We start from the raw sequence: 22,919 nt of genomic DNA, 5'->3' as shown, positions 1-22,919 counted from the left end.
GATTACTCAACTAAGAAATTCCAAGAACTTATGCAAGCATACTTCTTTAAATTAATTACGAGAACATAAGCTCAAGAAATTAATTTCATCCAAACATAATTATTAAATCATCTATCAAAGAATTAATTAGGAAATTATGGGCTCCTCTTGTTATCATATTAATTCTAGCCCACACACTTAACCAAAATAACTATCCTTGGCCCAGTGAATTAATTTAAAGAGGTGTAACTTGTTCAACTTAAAGAGGCCCAACTGGAAATAAACTTAAAGTCCATTCTTTAGCCCAATAAGTAATTAAAAGATGAAACCCTACTTATTCAAACTCCTCTCCTTTGCCTCCTTCCTCCCCAACGTCTCTCTCTCTCTCAAACTTCTTCTCTCTCTCTCTCGCCTCTGCCGGAAACGGCTGCCACCGGCGCTGCTCCGGTCACCGCCGTTTTCATTGCTCGGAAAGTAAGTTTATCTCATTTTGAATTTTGTAAAACGAGCTTCTAAATTTTGAATCTTTGCATAACAATTTTTAGAAATTAGAAGGAATAGAAAACACGTTAAAGAGGACGGAGAAGTGTCGTCCTTTCGCCGGATTTCGCCATCACTGCCGAGCTGCCGCCGATCTGCCGGAGAACAGAATTCTAGCCAAGGTATGTTTTTCTTATTTCCTTAGTTAAATTTCTATTTGGGTGGCTTCATATATTTGTGATTTAAGAGGCTATGATTTTTCCTATTTATGCATAAAAGTTGAGATTTTGAAGAAGTACTAAGAATGGTTGTATTTTGAGTTTTGGGACAGAGATATGTACTAAATGATGTCATGCTTTAAAGAAAGAATTTTGGTAGGGAACATATTTAGACAATGAGAAAACTTGGTGAGTGCACAAAATGCAACTTTCCTCTACTTGCTAGCTAAGCTCTTGAAGCACCTTCCTCTAAACTTGAATGTGTGGAAACATGGATTTTTGTGTGTGGAAAAGATACATTTATGCGATGAAGCTGATGAGAGATTGTGATGGGAAAAAGGTTGAGAGGGATGTTCTATTTATAGTTAATTTCTTACCGTGTGATCTTGAATGTGGCGACAAGAAACATAAAACTCTTCTCCTCAAATTCATCATACTCATCATGATGTTGGAGACTTTATTCCTCTGATTCTAATTAACTTACTATGCTAATTAACTCACTGTTGGAGCATGCATGGGGAAGGGTTTATTCTTGCAAGAATTTGAAAGATGGTAACGCGTGTGTGCTTCGGTGTCACCATCAATAGAATGATGTCAAAGTTGTTCTTTCATGGACTATTTACTCTTTGACTAAATAAGGAAGTAGAGTGTAGAAGTACTTTGTCTTCTAGTATTACAAACTCATTTTCTTTGACTGCAGGACATGGTTTGGGAGAGAAAGTGGGCATTCAAGAATAATGAATGGCTATCCGAGAAGCTGCTATTGTATAGTATTAAATACTAGAGAGTTGATAATTACACATGTATTGCTACTGTATATAATCATGTTAAAGAGCATTATCTCATATATGTACATGGACACTTAATATTCTTCTACTATACTTGCTCTTGCATAAATCATTCCTCGACTTCTTGTATTTATCATTCTAGCAAGCTTCCTTTCTCACATCTTAGTAATTAATTTTTCTTAACATAGATAAAATGTAAAGCAAGCAAACATAGTAGTTTAAACTACTACTCCACTTTATGGTATCCAACACTTTCTATATGAAACTATTATTAGCATTAAAATAAATGTGGGATGTTACATTCTACCCACTTTAAAAGAAACGACTTTAGGTGAACAGTTCTGGATATTGTTCTTTCATCTTATCCTCAATTTCCCATGTCGCTTCTTCTTGTCTGTGGTGCTTCCACAGGACTTTTACCGAGATTATGGTTTTATTCCTCAAATGTTGCTCTTTTCAATCCAAGATGGCTTCGGGCTTTTCTTCATAACTCAGGTCTGGGTTCATGATTACTTCTTCTTGATGAATTACATGTTTTGGATCAAACATGCATTTCCTAAGTTGTGACACATGGAAAACATTGTGTACATTTCCCAGATTTGGTGGTAGCGCCAAACGATACGCCACTTGACCTATCCTTTCCAGTACTTCATAGGGTCCGATAAAACGAGGTCTTAATTTGCCCTTGATCCCAAACCTAGTTATCCCTTTTGAGGGAGATACTTTCAGAAAGACTTTATCCCCTATTTCAAACTGTAGGTCTGTTCTACGGCTGTCCGCATAAGACTTCTGTCTATCTTGCGCTTCCTTGATTCTATCTCGGATTTTTCGCACGATTTCTATCATTTCCTCGACTGAATCCGGGCCTAGCACTTTTCTTTCGCCGACCTCATCCCAGTGGAGTGGCGATCTACATTTCTTTCCATACAAAGCCTCATATGGCGTCATGCCTATGGTTGCTTGATAACTGTTGTTGTATGCAAATTCAATCAAGGGTAGAATCGTATCCCAGCTTCCTCCTCGGTTGAGTACAACAGCTCGGAGCATGTCCTCCAATGTCTGGATGGTTCTTTCCGACTGCCCATCAGTTTTTAGATGGAAAGCAGTGTTGAAATTCAATCTTGTGCCCAGTTCTTCTTGTAGGCTCCTCCAAAATCTGGATACGAATCTTGAGTCTTGATCTGATGTAATCGATATGGGAACCCCATGGATTCGTATGATCTCTCGAACATATAACTGGGCTAATTTTTCCGACCCGTGTGTGATGGGTATTGGAACAAAATGGGCACACTTGGTGAGGCGATCCACAATTACCCAAATGGCGGTATTTCCTTGTTTGGATTTGGGTAATCCCGTCACAAAATCCATTGTTACGTGTTCCCACTTCCACTCGGGAATCTCCAAGGGTTGCAACTTCCCTTGTGGCCGTTGATGCAAGGCCTTGATTTGTTGGCAAGATAGGCATCGTTCGACGAACAATGCAATGCTCCTCTTCATTCTGTCCCACCAGAACTTCTTCTTCATGTCGTGATACTTTGCTTCCTTGGTGGGCGGTGTAGGGAGTGTCATGCGCTTCACTCATGATCTCATTTCTGAGCTCCTCATCCTTTGGCACACAAAGTCTCCCTTCAAAGGTAAGGGCGTTATCAACTTCCTCTTGATAATTTCCATGTTCTTTCATTCTCACCTTTACTCGTATTTTCTCCAAAGCTTCGTCTTTCCTTTGTGCTTCCACGGTTCGACTTCTCAAGTCGGGTTCGACTACCAAGGTGGCTACCCTTCCTTGCATAGTTTCAATTGTTTGCACTGTTTCCAATTTTAGCTTACTAAACTCTCGCAGTAGTTCTTCCTTTTGGGTAAGGAGAACTGCTACATGCTGAGTCTTTCGGCTCAAGGCATCAGCTACAACATTAGCTTTGCCAGGGTGGTAGTTTATGCCACAATCATAGTCCTTCACCAGTTCAAGCCATCTTCGTTGTCGCATATTGAGATCTTTCTGTTCGAAGAAATACTTGAGACTTTTGTGATCTGTGAAAATCTCACACCGGACTCCGTAGAGGTGATGTCTCCAGATCTTTAGTGCGTGCACCACTGTTGCTAGCTCCAAATCGTGTGTTGGATAATTCAGCTTGTGTGGTCGTAGTTGTCGCGATGCATATGCAATCACCTTCCCGTTTTGCATTAGGACACAACCAAGTCCATTCTTTGATGCATCGGTGTAGACCACATAATTTGTTCCAGCTTCATGGACTGCTAATACTGGTGCCGCAGTTAGTTTCTTCTTTAGTAGTTGAAAACTTTGCTCGCATTCTGGAGTCCATGAGAACTTAACGTTTTTCTGCAGCTGCTGAGTCATTGGCCTCGCGATTTTGGAAAGTCCTTCGATGAATCTTCTGTAGTAACCAGCCAATCCCAAGAAACTTCGAATTTCATTTGGGGTTGTTGGTGATTTCCAGTTCTGCACGGCTTCAATCTTTGCTGGGTCCACTCGAATTCCTTCTGCGGTCACGATGTGCCCGAGAAAGTTCACTTCGCTGAGCCAAAATTCATACTTATTGAACTTAGCGTAGTTTCTCATGCCTCAATGTGTTTAGGACAGTCCTTAGATGTTTCTCATGTTCCTTGCGGTCTTTCGAGTAGATGAGTACATCATCTATGAAAACCAAGACAAACTTGTCGAGGTACGGGTGGAAAGTACGGTTCATTAGGTCCACGAACACTGCTGGGGCATTTGTCAAACCGAAGGGCATCACTACGAACTCATAGTGACCATATCTAGTTCGAAATGCCGTCTTTGGTATATCTCCGGGTTGGATCTTCAGTTGGTGATAGCCGGATCTCAAGTCCATTTTGGAAAACACGCTAGCTCCTTTGAGTTGGTCGAAGAGGTTTTCTATCCTTGGTAGAGGATACTTATTCTTCAGAGTCAGCTTGTTTAATTCCCGATAGTCTATGCACATTCTCATCGTTCCTTCTTTCTTCTTTACGAACAGTACAGGTGCTCCCCAAGGTGAGACGCTAGGTCGAATGAAACCTAGGTCCATAAGCTCTTGAAGTTGGATCTTGAGTTCTTCTAACCCCTTTAGGGGCCATTCGGTATGGTGCCTTGGAAATTGGAGCGGCTCCGGGTTCTAGATCGATGGTGAATTGAAGTTTCCTATCCGGAGGTAAGCCAGGTAGTTTGTCGGGAAATATGTCGGAATATTCACGCACTACCTCTACATCCTCGACTCTCCTTTCATCCTTTTGCTCCTCATTCAGGTAAACGAGGTAGGCTGGATGCCCTTTTCTAACAAGTGTTGCAGCTTGTAAGGCGGAGATTATAGATTTTCGTTTTCCCATGCTAATCCCATGGAAACTCGTGGGTTCCGTTCCTGGGGTTTGGAAGGAAATTTGTCGTTGATTACACAAGATAGTGGCAAAATTTTCAGCTAGCCAATCCATTCCTAGGATTATATTGATATCCCCACATTTGCATGACGCTTAAGTTGTTGGTTATGATTCTATGTTCTCCAAAAGTGATTTCTACGTTCGAGCATAGATGTTCGATTTCAACAATGCTTCCTATCGGTGAAGCCACTTTAATCCTAGGTTCAGCTGGTTTTGTTGGAATATTTAAAGTGTTCATGCAGTGAGCTGATATGAAGGAGTGTGATGCACCCGTATCAAACAATAGAATGATAGGTATGTCGAAATTTCTTCCCATACCTGCCAGATTTCCTTGGTTCTTCTCAGATTGTTTCTGCCTCAGTGCATAAGCTCTTGCTTGTGAGTAAACAGTTGATTGAGATGGAAGGCTTTGGCGTTGAGGTAGTTTGGGAGGCGGTTGATGTTGCCTTCTCCCGGGTAGAGCTTGCATTGCTTGCAAATGAGAAGGTGGTCTTGGTCTTACTCCAGCGGGCTTGGTTGGGCAGTTTCTTGCAAAGTGGCCATTCTTGCCACATATGTAGCAAACATCAGTTCCTGCCTTGCAATTCCCGCCATGCATCTTGTTACATTTAGGGCAGGGAAGTGGTTTTGGTTGGTAGTTTCCCGCAAAGTTGTGCACAAGGGGTTTTCTAAACTCTTGTGGACGGTTGGGACCTTGCCATGGTTTCTTTTGCCATTGTTGAGTTTGATTTCCTTCCCATTTTCGCTTGTCCCTTGAGGTGTTAGGTTGGAATTGCACAGGTGGAGGTGCGGAGTTGTGACATGTTTTTCATTGGGCATTGCTACCTCTATGTCTAAGGCTCGGTTGAGTGCTTCGAGGTATGACAGTCCTCCATGGCTGGCTAAAGCCATCCTTATTTCGTACCTCAGACCGGCACAAAATTTCTCTGCCATCTTCTCTTCCGTGTCTACTTGGCCTGGGACGTATCTTGCCATATCACAGAAGGTACAGTCATAGTGTGCTACCGACATGCGACCCTGTTTGAGGTGGTAGAACTCTGTCTCCTTCTTCTTGCGATAACTCTTTGGGATGTACTTGTCGTACACACTTAACTTAAATTGTTCCCAAGTCAGTCCTGCTAGTTGCTCGGGGTTTAATATCTTCTTGCGTGCTTCCCACCAGAAGTCTGCTGACCCCGTCATTTGGAATGTTACACAAGTCAGACGCTCTTGGTCAGTGCATTGTAGAAAGTTGAATATGCGCTCAAGTGCACGTATCCATGTTTCAGCCTCGGCTGGGTCTCCCAGTCCATGGAACATTGGTGGATTCTGTCTTAAGAAGATTTCTTCAATTCTGCGAGCCGGTACTTCAACTGGCGGAGGGGGTGGAGGTGGTTGTGGTGGTGGTGTAATGCCTCGCCACTTATCACGTTCGCCCAGGACGGGTCGTGGTTCCCTTCCACGTGCTCTTCCGGGACCTCGGGGTCTCCAACGTCCAGCTCTTCGAGGCGGCATTCTGATACGTTCAAGTATACTCGTTTAGAACATTGATATTCTTTGTAGTGGGTAATAAGATCAAAGAATGGTAACTCTTTGGATATGAAAATATGATCAAGTAGCAAGTGTGATATAGAAAGTCAAAAGATTCTCATGGGTTAAACAAGCACAACATTTATCTATTGGAAACTTGCCTTCGAAAAGGACTTATTCGTACAAAACATAGTCAGAAGACCATGCATATTTATTCTAGCACGTACACATGGGTTACAAAAGGAAGTGATTTAACAACAAAAAAGGAACAAGGCTGAAAGTCTTCTGCTTATCGGGTTCAAATACGAGACATCTTCATGCACTACTGTGGCGTGGTATCATCATCAGACGGGTTAAAGTCCTCTTCGGGGTCATCCTCGGATTCTTCGTTGTCTTCCTCCTCGGAACTACTACTCACGTGAATAATTATCTCGGGGTCATCCTCGGGTAGGTACCGTCCTCCTATTGTCCCACAGGAACGACGCCTTATCCATTCGTCGATAGTGTATCCCTCTACCGTTAGAAAGGGATTGTCACATGGATTATATTCTATTTTTATGGGAGCTTTGTCTTCCCTATATCTCTTTTTGGCTATCTTTGCGCGTGGATCGGATTTTCCATTAACGGGCAGATCTTCCTTTGATGCGGCATCTCTTGTTGCCCTTAATGAATCATTAGCGGTCAATTGCGAAGATTTTGCCTTGTCTCGTGGGTAATTCTTCGCGAAGTTGGATCTAAGGGGTGAGTATTCTTTTGGTGGAAAGTTGGGTGGTTTAGGTAAGGTGACTCCTCGAGTGGTATTTTTGGTGTCAAGTGTGGTCCTTTGGGTGGTTTCCCTTTCACAATGAAGCAATAGTGGATTTCTCCCAAGAAGTGAAGAAATCCGCCCACATCATGGTTGTTAGGATTTTTGGGGTAAATGTAGTGTTGGGAGATTGTGATGGCCCATGACTTCCAATTTTCGGGTAGTTTCCCAATCAAGCGTACTATTCCATCAAGGTGGGTTACTCCATGTGGTTGAGCTTTGCTCCACAAGACTCGAAAATGTGCGAGGAATTCTCCTAGGTCTTCACCGTAGCTACGGTCGTACATCTCATACTCTTGTATTATACTTTCCGGGGTTCTTTGTGGCACGGTGCTCATCCTTGCCCTTACACGAAAAGGTTCCATCTACAAGGAGATGGTAATCAAACAAGCCTTAGTTGCAGCATAGAAGTCCTTGAGTAGGAAACCTTAAGGTATGTAAAAGTTGATGGGTGGTTTTGAATGATTCAACTAGATATTGCTATTTAGTTGGGAGGAACACTTAGGATGTCGTATTCTAAATTCATGAATTATCATGACTATCATTTCTTTATTTTAGGAAAGCAGGAAAAGTTATTGAAGGTAACGAAAAATTGTCCTTAATAGTGAAATAAACCGGTTCAGTAATTCTCAAGTTGATTGCAACAATCTTCTTGAAAAATTACCATTCCAAATAAATTCCCAGAAGAACTAGAGGGGTCACAAGCGGTCCCACTTAAAATCCAGACTCCTAGACAGAACTTATCAGCACGGTGTTTTTATCACTATTTAGGCATATGAAGTAGGAACAAATTACTTTATTTAAGAGCTCACATAAAAGAGAGTTACTTCATTTATCTAACATGCATTTAAACAAATAATTTCTTTCACACATAAGTTCGAAAATACTAAACTTTACTTCGATTAGAAAACTTACATTTTACCGGGTCGAGCGTGATGAATTGGGGTGCTGAGTCCGGGCTACTGATTTTAGTCTAGTGAAACAAGTCTAGACTTTGACTGGAAAAGACTCACGGGTCCAGAGCAGAAAAGAACTGTGCTCTGACACCACTCTGTCATGCCCGCATTTTACCAAGGATAGTAAAACATGGTTAATGTGATGGGGTATGGGAATTTAGAAAAGGGGATAGAAATGGGGAAGAAGATATAAGAGTAAATCATATAATAAAAGAGAAACATAAAGGGAGTACTTAAATAAGGTACACTCGATCCCATAAGGATTCGAGTTTAGTGGTTCGTACAACACGATTTATTTAAATATCAGAGTCTTAGGAAAAGAGTAGAAACTAGCACAGCGGAATGACTGAAACATGATTCCATGTATGAAGACATGAACCTCCGAGAGTACTGCATGATTTAGAAATAAGCCCCTTGGATTCAACACTCCCCCCTCCATTCATCGCAGCTCAACCTGCAAAGATAAGTAACAGTAGATGTCATGCACCTAGGATATGCATCCTATTTCTTATTCCTTCAAACATTATTCCGTTCACTCAAGTAAATCGAGGGATTTAATTATTGGAAACAACTAACCAAGAGATTACTCAACTAAGAAATTCCAAGAACTTATGCAAGCATACTTCTTTAAATTAATTACGAGAACATAAGCTCAAGAAATTAATTTCATTCAAACATAATTATTAAATCATCTATCAAAGAATTAATTAGGAAATTATGGGCTCTCTTGTTATCATATTAATTCTAGCCCACACACTTAACCAAAATAACTATCCTTGGCCCAATGAATTAATTTAAAGAGGTGTAACTTGTTCAACTTAAAGAGGCCCAACTGGAAATAAACTTAAAGTCCATTCTTTAGCCCAATAAGTAATTAAAAGATGAAACCCTACTTATTCAAACTCCTCTCCTTCGCCTCCTTCCTCCCCAACGTCTCTCTCTCTCTCAAACTTCTTCTCTCTCTCTCGCCTCTGCCGGAAACGGCTGCCACCGCCGGTTACGCCGGCGCTGCTCCGGTCACTGCCGTTTTCATTGCTCGGAAAGTAAGTTTATCTCATTTTGAATTTTGTAAAACGAGCTTCTAAATTTTGAATCTTTGCATAACAATTTTTAGAAATTAGAAGGAATAGAAAACACGTTAAAGAGGACGGAGAAGTGTCGTCCTTTCGCCGGATTTCGCCATCACTGTCGGGCCGCCGCCGCCGCCGCCACTGAGCTGCCGTCGCCGCCGCCGATCTGCCGGAGAGCAGAATTCTAGCCAAGGTATGTTTTTCTTATTTCCTTAGTTAAATTTCTATTTGGGTGGCTTCATATATTTGTGATTTAAGAGGCTACGATTTTTCTTATTTATGCATAAAAGTTGAGATTTTGAAGAAGTACTAAGCATGGTTGTATTTTGAGTTTTGGGACAGAGATATGTACTAAATGACGGCATGCTTTAAAGAAAGAATTGTGGTAGGGAACATACTTAGATAATGAGAAAACTTGGTGAGTGAACAAAATGCAACTTTCATCTACTTATTAGCTAAGCTTTTGAAGCACCTTCCTCTAAACTTGAATGTGTGGAAACATGGATTTTTGTGGGTGGAAAAGATACATTTATGCGATGAAGCTGATGAGAGATTGTGATGGGAAAAAGGTTGAGAGAGATGTTCTATTTATAGTTAATTTCTTACCGTGTGATCTTGAATGTGGCGACAAGAAACATAAAACTCTTCTCCTCAAATTCATCATACTCATCATGATGTTGGAGACTTTATTCCTCTGATTCTAATTAACTTACTATGCTAATTAACTCACTGTTGGAGCATGCATGGGGAAGGGTTTATTCTTGCAAGATTTTGAAAGATGGTAACGCGTGTGTGCTTCGGTGTCACCATCAATAGAATGATGTCAAAGTTGTTCTTTCATGAACTATTTACTCTTTGACTAAATAAGGAACTAGAGTGTAGAAGTACTTTGGCTTCTAGTATTACAAACTCATTTTCTTTGAGTGCAGGACATGGTTTGGGAGAGAAAGTGGGCATTCAAGAATAAGGAATGGCTATCCGAGAAGCTGCTATTGTATAGTACTAAATACTAGAGAGTTGATAATTATATTCACATGTATTGCTACTTTATTTACTCATGTTAAAGAGCATTATCTCATATATGTACATGGACACTTAATATTCTTCTACTATACTTGCTCTTGCATAAATCATTCCTCGACTTCTTGTATTTATCATTCTAGCAAGCTTCCTTTCTCACATCTTAGTAATTAATTTTTCTTAACATAGATAAAATGTAAAGCAAGCAAACATAGTAGTTTAAAGTACTACTCCACTTTATGGTATCATTCACTTTCTATATGAAACTATTATTAGCATTAAAATAAATGTGGGATGTTACACATTAACTGATCTAACATGTCGAAAATCACGTTGTGCACAAGCTAATGCATTTTCATCACAACACACGACAATCATATTTTGAAGAAGCTTAGCATTATTAATGAGGTCCAAAGTCAACTTTCGATCTAACGAAGAACCTGAATATCCTGAGACTTTGAGATACTTTTGAAACAAGTCGTAGTCAAAATGATCATATGTTTCTACCTTGAGTTCCTTACATCGGACCGGCAACGCCTCGTGTAGAAACTATGTACAAGAAATATCATAAATATGTGTCAAATGTATTGACTAATGCATCAACATGTACGTATATATACTCAATTTAGCGATTAGTTAATGCTTACCTTTATCACGAGTTTTTCTAATGAACCACATGATTCAACTAAACGGCGCGTATAGCATGAAAAATTATCCCAGCTAGATTGAAGGGTATGGCGTGAATACCAATAAGAATCATTCGTATCAAGCACCATTTCCAGATGTTTTATATTTGCAAGTTGAATTGATAAATTGTTAAATAATTCAAGATTCACTTGAAAATAAAATCGCATGCATTAATATTTGACATGTGTAATTTGTGCAGAAGAAATTTAAAAAGAATAGTTTGAGCCAAACCTGATACATAGAACACTGAAAGATGAGAGGCGCAATAGTTGGAGTTGGTCACGTATGCAAGATGGCATTCCAGCAAGAAACTCAACATTCGTGATTAATTTAGCAAATCAATCTCTAAGATCCAGTTTGGTAAGCTTCGGAATATTACTAAGTTGCACTCTACATCCACTTCTCCATTCACAACATGTCAAAGAAACCAGGCTAATCGCATCGCGGATCACAATAGATGTAACTCCACAAAGGTATTATAAATTTAAATACTTCAATTTCGAGAGGCCAAAAATTGAGACATATTTCAACTCGTGAGATGATTCAACTGTCAAACATTCAAGAGCAAGGCAATTGGAGACCAATAACTCAAAGTTTTGATCAGTACATTGAAGGCCATCTAGAGACAAATCTTTAAGGCATTTAAGACCGTTTCTCGCATTAGAAAGTCAAGACCCTTAAGATTATGATACATAGTTATATGGATTATTTCAACTTTCTTCGTTAGAGCAAACTCGAACCAACTCACAAAAGTGCCACAATATCCTTCCATGGACAACCTGAACTCTTTTATCTGACTGCCTCTATGTGAATTCAAGACACGATCGACCTTACTTACATAATTTGATAAATTGTCAATCTCATCTATATATGTTGGGAAATTGAGTTGAGTGATGTAGGTATGGAGATTTCGCCAAGAGGTTGAAAGTATGCTAGTCGAAATAGCTTCTTGGAGGGTGAGTCGAGAGATTATAAATATCAAAATATCACCAGGTAACTTACTGATTCTATCTTCACACACCATCTGCAAAATTCACATATCATAATTACTCTATCCAATCAAAACACTATAAGAAAAACTAAATTTCATTAGAAAGCTTCATCAATTAATTAAGCAAAAGATCATATCATTTTGTAGTCTAAATTTAAAAAATACGGATGTCATTTTCATATCATTATAGGTTATTCTTTGTAAAATGATCTAAAAAAACAGATCACTAATAACATGCATCACAAACACTTTACTCTAACCACGGTATTACTTCACTCTAAGCACGTTTTACTTCACTGAAATTAAAAAATAGATCACTAATAACATGCATCACAAATATTTCACTCTAAGCACGTTTTACTTCACTGAAATGGAAAAAACAGATCACTAATAGCATGGATCACAAACACTTCACTCTAACCTTGGAATACTTCACTCTAAGCACGTTTTTACTTCACTGAGATGAAAAAATAGTGCACTATAAGCATGGATCACAAACACTTCACTCTAAGCATGTAATACTTTACTTTAAGCACTTTTTTTACTTCACTGAAATGAAAAAATAGTGCACTATAAGCATGTATCACAAACACTTCACTCTAAGCATGGAATACTTCACTCTAAGCAGATTTTACTTCATTGAAATGAAAAAACGGATCACTAATAACATGCATCACAAACACTTCACTCTAACCATGAAATACTTCACTCTAAGCACGTTTTACTTCACTGAAATGAAAAAATAGATCACTAATAGCATGGATCACAAACACTTCAGTCTAAGTACGTTTTACTTCACTGAGATGAAAAAATAGATCACTCTAAGCATGCATCACAAACACTCCACTCTAACCATGGAATACTTCACTCTAAGCATGTTTTCTCTCTTTAATATTGCGGTAAGCTTTTCTAAATCTAGTTAAAAGTCTTACAAATAATAATCTATTCCAAAGGAAGTACCAGAAAAATAAATTTGATCTTCTTTATTGTTTGGCACTGAAATCCACACTCCAGATTGTCCTAATCTATCGCGTTCTCTCTATACACTTCAATTTCAAAATATTTTACTTCTGTGTTATTGCTGATTACTAATTTCCATTTCGATTGTAAATATTCAGATCGGTTGAATTAGACTTAGTAACTGGATTGAATTGGAAGTGAGTTGAGAAGCAAAGCAAATGCAGAAAAAGGAGTCGGTTGTGCGATTCACGGGGATGGTGATTCGATCCCAAATTCGATTGAATTGGGTGCTTCGAGAAGCCGGGAAGAGGAGTGATGGCGGGGAGATGAATTACGTAAATGAGAGATTAACTCAAATGTTAATCCTAATTTTATTTGTGAAATGTCCATTATACCCCCGCCTTCTTCTAGTGAAGTAAATGTTTAATATAGTGAACTGATTTCTCCTCCAATTTCAAAAATCACATAGATTAATATCAGCCCTTGATTTCTTGATCTTGCAGCTGATATTTATTCTCTAATTATGCCTTTAATAGGCACTTGCCATATATCACTACTCTATATACTATATATAGTATTTATTAAAATGGGCGAGGGGCCCAAGGAGCCCCCTGCCCCATCGTGCCTCCGCCCCTGGTTATGGGGTCTACGTCCAAAAATAGAAAGATTTTAAAATTTCTATTTTTGAGAAACGACTCAAAATAGAAATAGTTTCTATTTTTAAAATACCGAGGTAATATATTTTAAGGGAAAATTATGAAATAGGAAATTACTATTTTAATGTTAATTATAGAGTAAATCCAATATTCCAATTATCTCTTCACTCACATGATCTCTTCACTCTACCCACTTGCATAACTCAATTGATAAGACGTTTCTTTTTCGATCAATAGATCAGAGGTTATGGAAACCATTATTCTATCATCTCAAAGAAGGAAAATAATTGCAAGGTACTACTATATTATATACATGCAGTCATGCAGAAATCTCATCACCCAACACAAACAAACCTAAGAAATAAAATAAAGAGTGAACTACAAAAATGGTCCCTGGACTATGGGTTTATCTCGCCCATAGTCCCTGAACTTTAAAAATATCGCCAGTAGTCCCTAGACTAAGGGTTTATCTCGAAATTGGTCCTTTTGGATTTTTTTGGTACGAAAATACCCTTTGATATTATTTTGGGGGGTTTGGGCAATTTGGTCTTTTTACACTTTTATATTTTAATCTGATATTATCTTAGTCATGTACTAACTTTGATATTATTTCAAAATTATCATTCTTCTTTCATTTTGTTATCCTTCACTGAATTTGTTTCTTTTATTTCAATATTAGATTTAATTTTATAAAATTAAATTTAATATTTAGATTTTAAATATCAATAAATTTTTTTAATGAAAACTATTAATTCATGGACACTATAAATATTGATTAAAACTATTAATTTTTGTTATTTAATATAATATTCAATTGAATTGAAGAAGTACAGAAAAATAATATTAATTATGATGGAAAAATAAGAGTTATTCTATTTAGCCTCCGTTTGGTTGTTATAATTGCTTGTGATTAAATATTATGAAGTTGACTAAAAATTTGATCATACTAAAATTTTTATATAGGAGTATTTTTGTTGAAATTTTCTAGTAAATTTTGATTGTTTTCAAATTAATAAACGAAAATTATATTAGTCTTACATTAGATGCATATTTATTTCAGAATAAATTGTGTTATATAATCTATTTATGATTAAAGCTACTGTATTAAATATTGATTAAAACTAAGGCGTTGTCATACCTTATTGATTACATAGTACTATACACTATCAAATATTGATTATAACTATTAATTTTTGCTATTTATTAATTTTTATAATTAAAAAAATTTATTGATATTTAAAAATTAAAATTTAAAATTTTGTAAAATTAAATCTAATATTGAAATAAAGAAACAAAGTGAAGGATGACAAAAGGGAAAAGGATGATAAATTTGAAATAATATCAAAGTTTTATGCATAGCTGAAATAATATCAGATTTAAAATGTTAAAAGTGTAAAAAGACCAAATTGCCCAAACCCCCCAAAATAATATCAAAGGGTATTTTCGTACCAAAAAAAGCCAAAAGGACCAATTTCGAGATAAACCCTTAGTCCAAGGACTACTGGCGATATTTTTAAAGTCCAAGGACTATGGGCGAGATAAACCCATAGTCCAGGGACCATTTTTGTAGTTCACTCTAAAATAAATTAACAAGTATATAAAAGCAATGTTGCAGTTAATCTATCTCCTTTGAATCTGCAGTTGCTATCTATGTTCTTCTCTAATAGAAATTGTTCTTTGCTCTTACCGATTAAATCGGTGCTCTAATCTTTTAATCTAAAATCTGCAATTCTCATGAATCAAAAAAGCAGAGAAATTATTGAAGAACATTGAAGAAATTGCCATGGAATATTATGGACAAAATTGTCGATCAAAGAAGGGAGAAAGAGGATTTTCCTTTAATGACTACATTGTGAAAGAGTTACTTTACAAACTAAACCTTATAAATAGACTAGAGAAAATGCTAAAAGTAACTAATAAAAGGAGTAACAACTTTAACTAGTCTAACAACACTATTAATCTAAACAAATTTATTTTTCAGTAAAACATATATACCCAACTTAATGCATACCTTTAGTACAAGTTTTTCTAAGAATAAGTTTTTCTAAGAATGACATGCTTATATAACATGAGTTAGGATCATTTCAATAAATAAAATTAAGAGATAAATGTTTTCAACTAAATTAAACAGACAAAGATATACAGTTTTTGGGAAATAAAAAGAATACAGAGAGAGGGCCCAACCGGGTTCGAACCGGTGACCTATTGATCTGCAGTCAATTGCTCTACCACTGAGCTATGGACCCATTTCTTCATACTTTTTACAAAATTATTTATTAGTACTAAATATTTACTGATTACAAAATTCACTGTTGAACTTTTGCGTGGATTATTTAAATGTAATAATCTATTCACTAATTGTCAAATTTGCATTTTCAGCAAATTATATGATATGTTGACGTTTGCAGGCTGATTAGAGCTTGATGGTAGTAGGTAGAATACTAGAATTAATAAATTATCTGATATTAATGTGCTTTAGTTTTTTCACGCGACATTGTATTCACATTTTAGGATAAAAATGCAAAAAAAGGTAATTGTCATTTAAATGAGACTATTTACAATCACTAATATTTCGGAAACTCTTAATCAAGTATTGCCGCAATTAAATAACTAATACATTAACTGATTCAATATGTCCAAAATCAAGACACGCACGAGATAATGCTTCTTCATCAAGTGATTAGTGATATGACAATCACTTTTTGAAGAGTCATAACATTATTAATGATGTACAAAGCCAATTCTCGTTCAGATAAAGAACCCGAATATCCTGAGATTTCCAAATGCTTTTGAGACAAGTCACACCCACGATGATCATATGCTTCTACCCCGACTTCCCCCTGGAGCCACTCTGGCATGCGTGTCAACTTCAAGAAAATTTATAAGGATGTGTCATATGTACTGACTATTGCATAAATATGTATGCATATATATATATATATATATAACCAAATTAATGTATACCTTGATCATGAGTTTTTTTAATGAAGGACAAGCTTCAACCAAACGACATGCATATTGTGAAATATAATAACAATCATGATCATTCCTCGCATCAAGCACCAACTGTAGATGTTTTATATTTACAAGTTGAAGCGACAAATTATTCAACAACTTAAGATTCAACTGCAAATTAAAATCACATATATTAACATTTGAAATGTGTGGATGGGATGGAAAAAAGGTGAATTATTATTATACCTTATACGTAGAAACCGACCTAGATGAGAGGCGTAATAATTGGAGTTGATCGCGTATGCACGATGACATACCAGTAATGAAATCAATATGTGTCACCATATTTTGACTATTATCTCCAATATCAAGTTTGGTAAGCTTCGGAATATTATGAAGGTGAACGCTACATCCAATTCTCCATTCACGGCTCGTCAAAGAAACAAGACTAACTGTCTCGCAAATAGCAATGGATCTAAGTCCCCAAAGGAAAGATAAGTTTAAATGCTTCAATTTTGAAAGGCCAACAATCGCGATATTTTCCAATTTGTAACATATGCTAATGGTTAAACATTCAAGAACAGGACAATTGGAGACCAAAAACTCAAAGTCTTGATCAGTCATCTGAATGTGAGATAGATATAGATCTTTAAGGCATGCAAGACCATTAGTATTTGTAAGTCCATGAAATGCAGGATTTCGATGAGGTATAACTATACGTATTGTTTCAGCTTTCTTAGTCAGGGCAAACTCAAACCACTTCACAAACTTGCCACCTGCAAGCATGTCCAACCTGAACTCTTCTATTCGATCGCCTTTATGTGAATTCAAGATATGTTCGACCATACATACATAAGTTGATTTGTTGTCGATCCCACATCTATATTTTGTGAAATTGAGACGAGTGATGTAGCAATGGAGATGCCGCCAACACGTTGAAAGTATGCAAGTCGCAGTAGCTTCTTGAACGGTCAACCGAGAAATTATAGACATGAGCATATCGATAGGCAATTTGCTGATAGTATCTTCATGCACATTCTGCAATATTTCACATAAAAACAATGAGAAAACTATATCATTAATACATTATACATATATGTAAACCTCCAACAATTGTTTGAGTAAAATATCATAGCTTCGGTCTATACAATCGTCAATCAAAAAGGCAAAACACAGTAATCAGTTATACACAACGACGGAAAGTATGCAAGTTTGGAACCTCAATGCTACAATGTTTTCTAAATTTTGTAATACCCAAATACAAAATTGAAACATGTTAAATATCATATAATGCTTACCGCCATAGCTTTAGTCTATCCAACAGAATGAATAAGTTTCTCTATTTGTTGTTGGGCTTTAAAATATAAATGGATAATGTGTGAAAAAATTATTGTGTTAAGGTAGAGAAGATTTTATATATTTGAAATAAGATATTTTGCATCACAATTCTTTGATATTGTTGTAAGAATTTTCTATATATAAGTATATTATTACACTAATAAATGGATTATGATTAGTATCAGGAAAACTAAATTGTTTGAATACATTATATTTGTGTCTTAATTGGGAGATGAACCAAAGTGGCATTATAAATTTATTTATTTATTTAGTTATTACTTTGACAAGTGGAATTATAGTAGAGATTCTCAATTTTCATAGTTTTAACCAAAAAAATTGTACTAATTCTTTAACAAGTGGAACCATATAAAATTATAGCATGTTTAACGTACTGAATGTAAATAAATCTAAAACCATTCATCAATATTTCTTAAATCTGTTGGCCTTCCATATAATTATACATACAATTATACATATAGTGATAAGAATGTACTAGTGTCCTACTATAGGGATGGTCAAAAATACCTTAAATACGGATTACATTGCATCTCTTTTAAAGTTGTATCGTATGAGTAAACTTAGAAAAACATATAGATTCCAAAAAATTAAATAAGGGACATTATTAAAATTGAGGCTGTAAATCTTGGAATTTATTAATTTAATACCACGATCATTATGTAATTCACATATTCTTTATAATACAATTATTAATGGCCATGTGATGTTATATTTATCAAATTGTAATGCAAATATATATAATGTACAATAGTATATGGAGTGTTACCATAATAATATCATTATAAATTTATTTTGTATATGATATTATAATATATGCGAATACGTTATTACTAATAATTGTTCATTAATTTAAATATGATTTTATACCAAAATGGGTCCATAGCTCAGTGGTAGAGCAATTGACTGCAGATCAATAGGTCACCGGTTCGAACCCGGTTGGGCCCTCTTTGTTTAAAGTTTTTTTGAAATGAATTTAATTAATCTATGGTGAGTCCAATTATTATTTTGATTAAGAATTTAATCACCAATCATGTTAAGTACTCCTTATATTAAAGTTTGTTTGCTTCGGAAATTAAAAACGGATATAAAGAAAGACTCTCTTATGTTGGAAAAAAAATTACTAAAGGTAAACCACATCCTTCAAATTTTATGTTCTATACAGGTGACATGCTTGAATAATATTTTTTGATTTGAATAATCTATGTTATGTATTCCATACTATAAAATACTCCATAGATATGTTGTTGCTATTGAAATGAAATGGAAGTAGACATGCAACAGTATCTCCCTTGCATTCATTTGTTTGTTTGTTTTTTTTTTCTTTTGGGATATTAAAATTAATTGGTAGTTTATAAACAGGTTCCTTTGTAAGTATTGTTCATAATCCGATTTTTTAAAAAAATATTAAACTTCTCGTTCACTCCCCATTTGTCACCATTTTCCTTTTGATTCATTCACAATTCATTTGCTATATCTATTGATAGTAACTTAATGCTCCTAACTCAAAAGGAATCCTCCTTTTCCTCTTTCCTTTTATTTTAAAGAGACAATTTTTCTTTTTAATTTTATAATTTCATAAGCATAATGTTGGAGTATCACATTTGACTATGTCTATGCCAAAATTCTCATTTGTAGCGATGCAACTTTTTGTTACAATAATATTTGCACCAAAACGTTATTACACACATGCATGCAACCATATATAATTTGGAGATATATTCACAGGAATGTATTCAGGTCAGAACGCTAAGCATTGTCAAAACGTCAAATCATATAATATTTTATGCATATGATTTTACGTTTTGACAAAGATACTGTTCTGACCGTAATACACGCTGTATTCTGTTCAAATACACTACAATTCTAGTTAATATTTCAGCAAAGGCCCAATAACATGTTTTGAGCCTTTTGGCCCACATTGTGGAGGCCCGAAAGTTTACCTCTTCAAAATCAATTAGCTAATTCTAGGGTTTCTCAACATCAGTCTCGCTGCAAAGAGAGGAGGCGCCAAGGTAACTGATCCACAACCTTCTTCTCTCCATTTCTATGATTAATTCAACCATAGCTCAGCCTTGCAACAAATTGAGCTTGATTACTATTTTTGCAGGTATTTCTGAAAAAAATTCAGCATCATGAAGCCTATATTTTGCGGGAATCTGGACTTTGACGCTAAGCAATCCGACGTTGATCGCCTTTTCAGAAAATATGGGAGGGTGGATCGCGTAGATATGAAATCTGGTAAAAATATCTTTAGTTGATGGTTTCTTAAAGTAGATCCTGTGTTGGATTCTGTGGTATTGTGTGATCCGCTTCCATTATTGACCTCGAAGACTCGAACATTGCACTCATCTAAGGCAGTTTGTACTTGTAATGTCGATGGAAACTAAAAAGAAAAAAAAAATTGGATGGATGAAAGGGGAGAGCTGAGTGATTGTCATTAGTTGTTGTTTTGCTATAAAGTAAGATCTTAATCGATGTTGCAGTGTAAAAGATGTGTTTTTTTTACTAATTGAATAGAAAAAGGAATGTTTAGCTGGTGTTGTTTATAAGAGGAGGGCGCTTTTGTCTTTATGCTATAGTGAGGCTTCGAGCTCAATAGTTTCTTTGGCGCAGGATTACTCTTGGTCTTCCTGGATGGATGGTTCTCTCTGCTTTAATTTTGTGGCTTGTGCCCAAGATACATGTTTGTCTGTCCGAAAGAATCGATATTTCTGCCATGCTCTACCATTCCACACTACCTGTAGATCATTCACTTTTCTATTCCTCACCACTTTGCCCAGTCACCGATTTCCAACATGTTTCGACATAGATTCATGTTCAATTCGGATCCAGTGGCAGGTGTTATGTTCTCTTCATGCAAACGTTTTTTCCCTTTCCTCTCCATCTTATTTGCAGGGGTTTTGAATGTTGTAATTGTTTACCTAGCATCATTATGTTACATTGTGCAAGGTGTCTTTTCACTTAGTCAGTTGTCTCCCAGCTAGAAGTCTAGGCTTGTTTCTCTTAACTCTTTTTGGCTTTATAGGCTTCTGCTTCGTCTATATGGAAGATGAGCGGGACGCAGAGGATGCGATCCGGAGGCTTGACAGGATAGAGTTTGGCAAGAAAGGGCGCAGAATTCGTGTTGAGTGGACCAAGGTTTGTCTGTTTTTCTATTTATTTAATGCCAAATGGTATGTAGTTTATACGTATGAATTTAAGGTTACTGTTGATCCCTTTTCTTAACATAATTAAGTGTGCTTATTTCATCTGCAGCAAGAGCGTGGTAGCAGAAGGCCTGATAGCACCAGAAAATCTTCTTCCAGTGCACGACCTTCTAAAACGTTATTTGTTATTAACTTTGATCCTATCAATACTAGGACCAGGGACATTGAAAAGTATTTTGAGCATTATGGGAAGATATCCAATGTCAGGATCAGAAGGAACTTTGCGTTTGTGCAGTATGAGCTGCAGGAAGATGCAACCCGAGCATTAGAGGAGACTCACCTAAGGTCCGTAATAAATCCATCTATTGTCTAGTTGTTGTATGTGTTATTACTATGGTCTACTAAGCCAACTAAAGTATGTATAACATACACAAAAAGTAACTTAGAATAAGGCCATTAAGCTACCGTATATTGAAACCCCAGATCATAGTTTCTTGAAGCCGAATAGGAAATTACTCTACTTGACACTCTTCTTACTTTGCAGCAAGTTCATGGATCGAGTTATATCAGTGGAATATGCAATCCGGGACGATGATGACAAAAGAAATGGGCACAGCCCTGATGGAAGAGGACGTGACACGTCTCCTGATAGAAGAAACTATGATCGCAGACGTTCCCCAAGTCCCTATCAAAGAGATAGGGGTAGCCCTGACTATGGACATGGATCTGTACCAAATTCTAGATCAGAACGGAGGGGCAGTCCTCAATATGGAAGAGCAGAAAGCCCTGCCAATGACAGATACAACAGGTCATTATTATTCTTTATTTCTAGCATTTGTTACTTTCTACATAGTTTCTGTGGACTGAGACTTAATGAAATTTCGTTATATGTAAACATGCAGTCGTTCACCCCCGCCTGCACGTGAGAGGTCTCGATCACGATCTCGGTCTTGAGAAGGACGAACACTGTTGGTAGCATTTGGTAGAATCTATTCTCATCATTCTTCCCTGCATATTTCTCCAAGTGTTATTCAACTAGTTATTGTTAAAACTTTGGGTAGAGAGTGTTGTAGCCTATGCATTGTTGAATTCGATTGTAATTCGTACTTATGTCGAACTGTTCTATGTTTCAACTGATGTGTATCTGATTGATCTTGTATTTCATGGATAAATTGATGTAATCGTGGATTGGTTTATGATTTATGTCCAATTTTATGGATCACAACTGAGCCTTTGATAAAACAAAGCCAATTCATAAAATATGATGTGCTCGACTAATGCTAAACATATTTCAACAACCCACACTAATTTAACACGATGAGACACTTTCATCGCTCTAATTAAACGTATTTACAAAATATTATTTCCTCTATTTCATTATAAGTGAGGTGTATTTCTTTTTACACTTCTACTATAAGTGAGATAATTTCTTTTATGACAAAAAACAAAAATTTGTGGCCAAAAGAAATGTCTCACATGTAATGAGATGGATGAAGTGCTATTTTTTATTAATATATTTAAGTGGACATTGAAATGATAATTCAATGTATTAAATGGAGAAAAATAATAATTGGATATAATCATGTCAAGATTTAAAATGCTGATTGGTCATCATGCAAATAAAAATGAAGAAGTGTGTTTTTTTTATATCAAATTAATGATTTTTTTATCTATTAAGTTATTTACTACATATTTTATAACTTCGTTAAAGTTGGTTTTCCTCTCCACTACATCATTATATAAGTGATCTCAATGAAAAAAAATTTCTGTTTATTCACTTTGTAAACCCAAGAAATAATAGAGAATGATCATTGAAGTACCATTGATTTTGTATTGAATATCGGAAAAACACAAAAGAAAGGTAAAATAAACCATAACTTTATTATTATTGTATTTTAATATCAAAATTCAACTGCATGATACATAAAGAAATTTACTACATAGACTATATTC

At 36.1% G+C, this 22,919-nt stretch overlaps 1 protein-coding gene, 2 long non-coding RNA genes, 2 other non-coding genes and 1 pseudogene across 6 annotated transcripts; 4 read left to right on the top strand and 2 right to left on the bottom strand.

Annotated features, from left to right (window-relative positions):
* Positions 1-351: 351 nt before the first annotated feature.
* LOC125199212 (uncharacterized) lies at positions 352-1,556 on the top strand. Its single transcript, XR_016135049.1, has 3 exons — positions 352-453; positions 525-641; positions 1,378-1,556. It is a non-coding gene; the product is annotated as an uncharacterized LOC125199212 (long non-coding RNA).
* A 2,927-nt stretch (positions 1,557-4,483) lies between these two features.
* Positions 4,484-6,349, bottom strand: LOC148932831 (uncharacterized; annotated as a pseudogene).
* A 2,682-nt stretch (positions 6,350-9,031) lies between these two features.
* LOC125202677 (uncharacterized) lies at positions 9,032-10,328 on the top strand. The gene is made up of 3 exons (XR_007173149.2): positions 9,032-9,168; positions 9,240-9,388; positions 10,125-10,328. It is a non-coding gene; the product is annotated as an uncharacterized LOC125202677 (long non-coding RNA).
* A 5,355-nt stretch (positions 10,329-15,683) lies between these two features.
* Positions 15,684-15,755, bottom strand: TRNAC-GCA (transfer RNA cysteine (anticodon GCA)). The gene has a single exon. It is a non-coding gene; the product is annotated as a tRNA-Cys (tRNA).
* A 2,938-nt stretch (positions 15,756-18,693) lies between these two features.
* On the top strand, positions 18,694-18,765 carry TRNAC-GCA (transfer RNA cysteine (anticodon GCA)). Its single transcript has one exon. It is a non-coding gene; the product is annotated as a tRNA-Cys (tRNA).
* A 960-nt stretch (positions 18,766-19,725) lies between these two features.
* LOC125202243 (serine/arginine-rich splicing factor RS40-like) lies at positions 19,726-22,162 on the top strand. Of its 2 annotated transcripts, XM_048100604.2 has the most exons (6): positions 19,726-19,832; positions 19,928-20,058; positions 20,846-20,958; positions 21,076-21,311; positions 21,511-21,774; positions 21,869-22,162. In XM_048100604.2, exons 2-6 carry the CDS (start codon positions 19,953-19,955, stop codon positions 21,918-21,920), a joined length of 771 nt encoding a protein of 256 aa, XP_047956561.1. In that variant the 5' UTR covers positions 19,726-19,832; positions 19,928-19,952; the 3' UTR covers positions 21,921-22,162. The 2 variants fall into 2 exon arrangements, with proteins under 2 accessions (XP_047956561.1, XP_047956562.2); XM_048100605.2 differs by lacking the exons at positions 19,726-19,832; positions 19,928-20,058 and adding an exon at positions 20,634-20,658.
* Positions 22,163-22,919: the final 757 nt, after the last annotated feature.

This window comes from Salvia hispanica, chromosome 2, assembly GCF_029641045.1.
Source record: "Salvia hispanica isolate PSC_SH4W2 chromosome 2, Shi_PSC_v1, whole genome shotgun sequence".
NCBI classification, from domain to species: domain Eukaryota; kingdom Viridiplantae; phylum Streptophyta; class Magnoliopsida; order Lamiales; family Lamiaceae; genus Salvia; species Salvia hispanica.
This window is presented reverse-complemented; position numbering and strand designations above follow the sequence as displayed.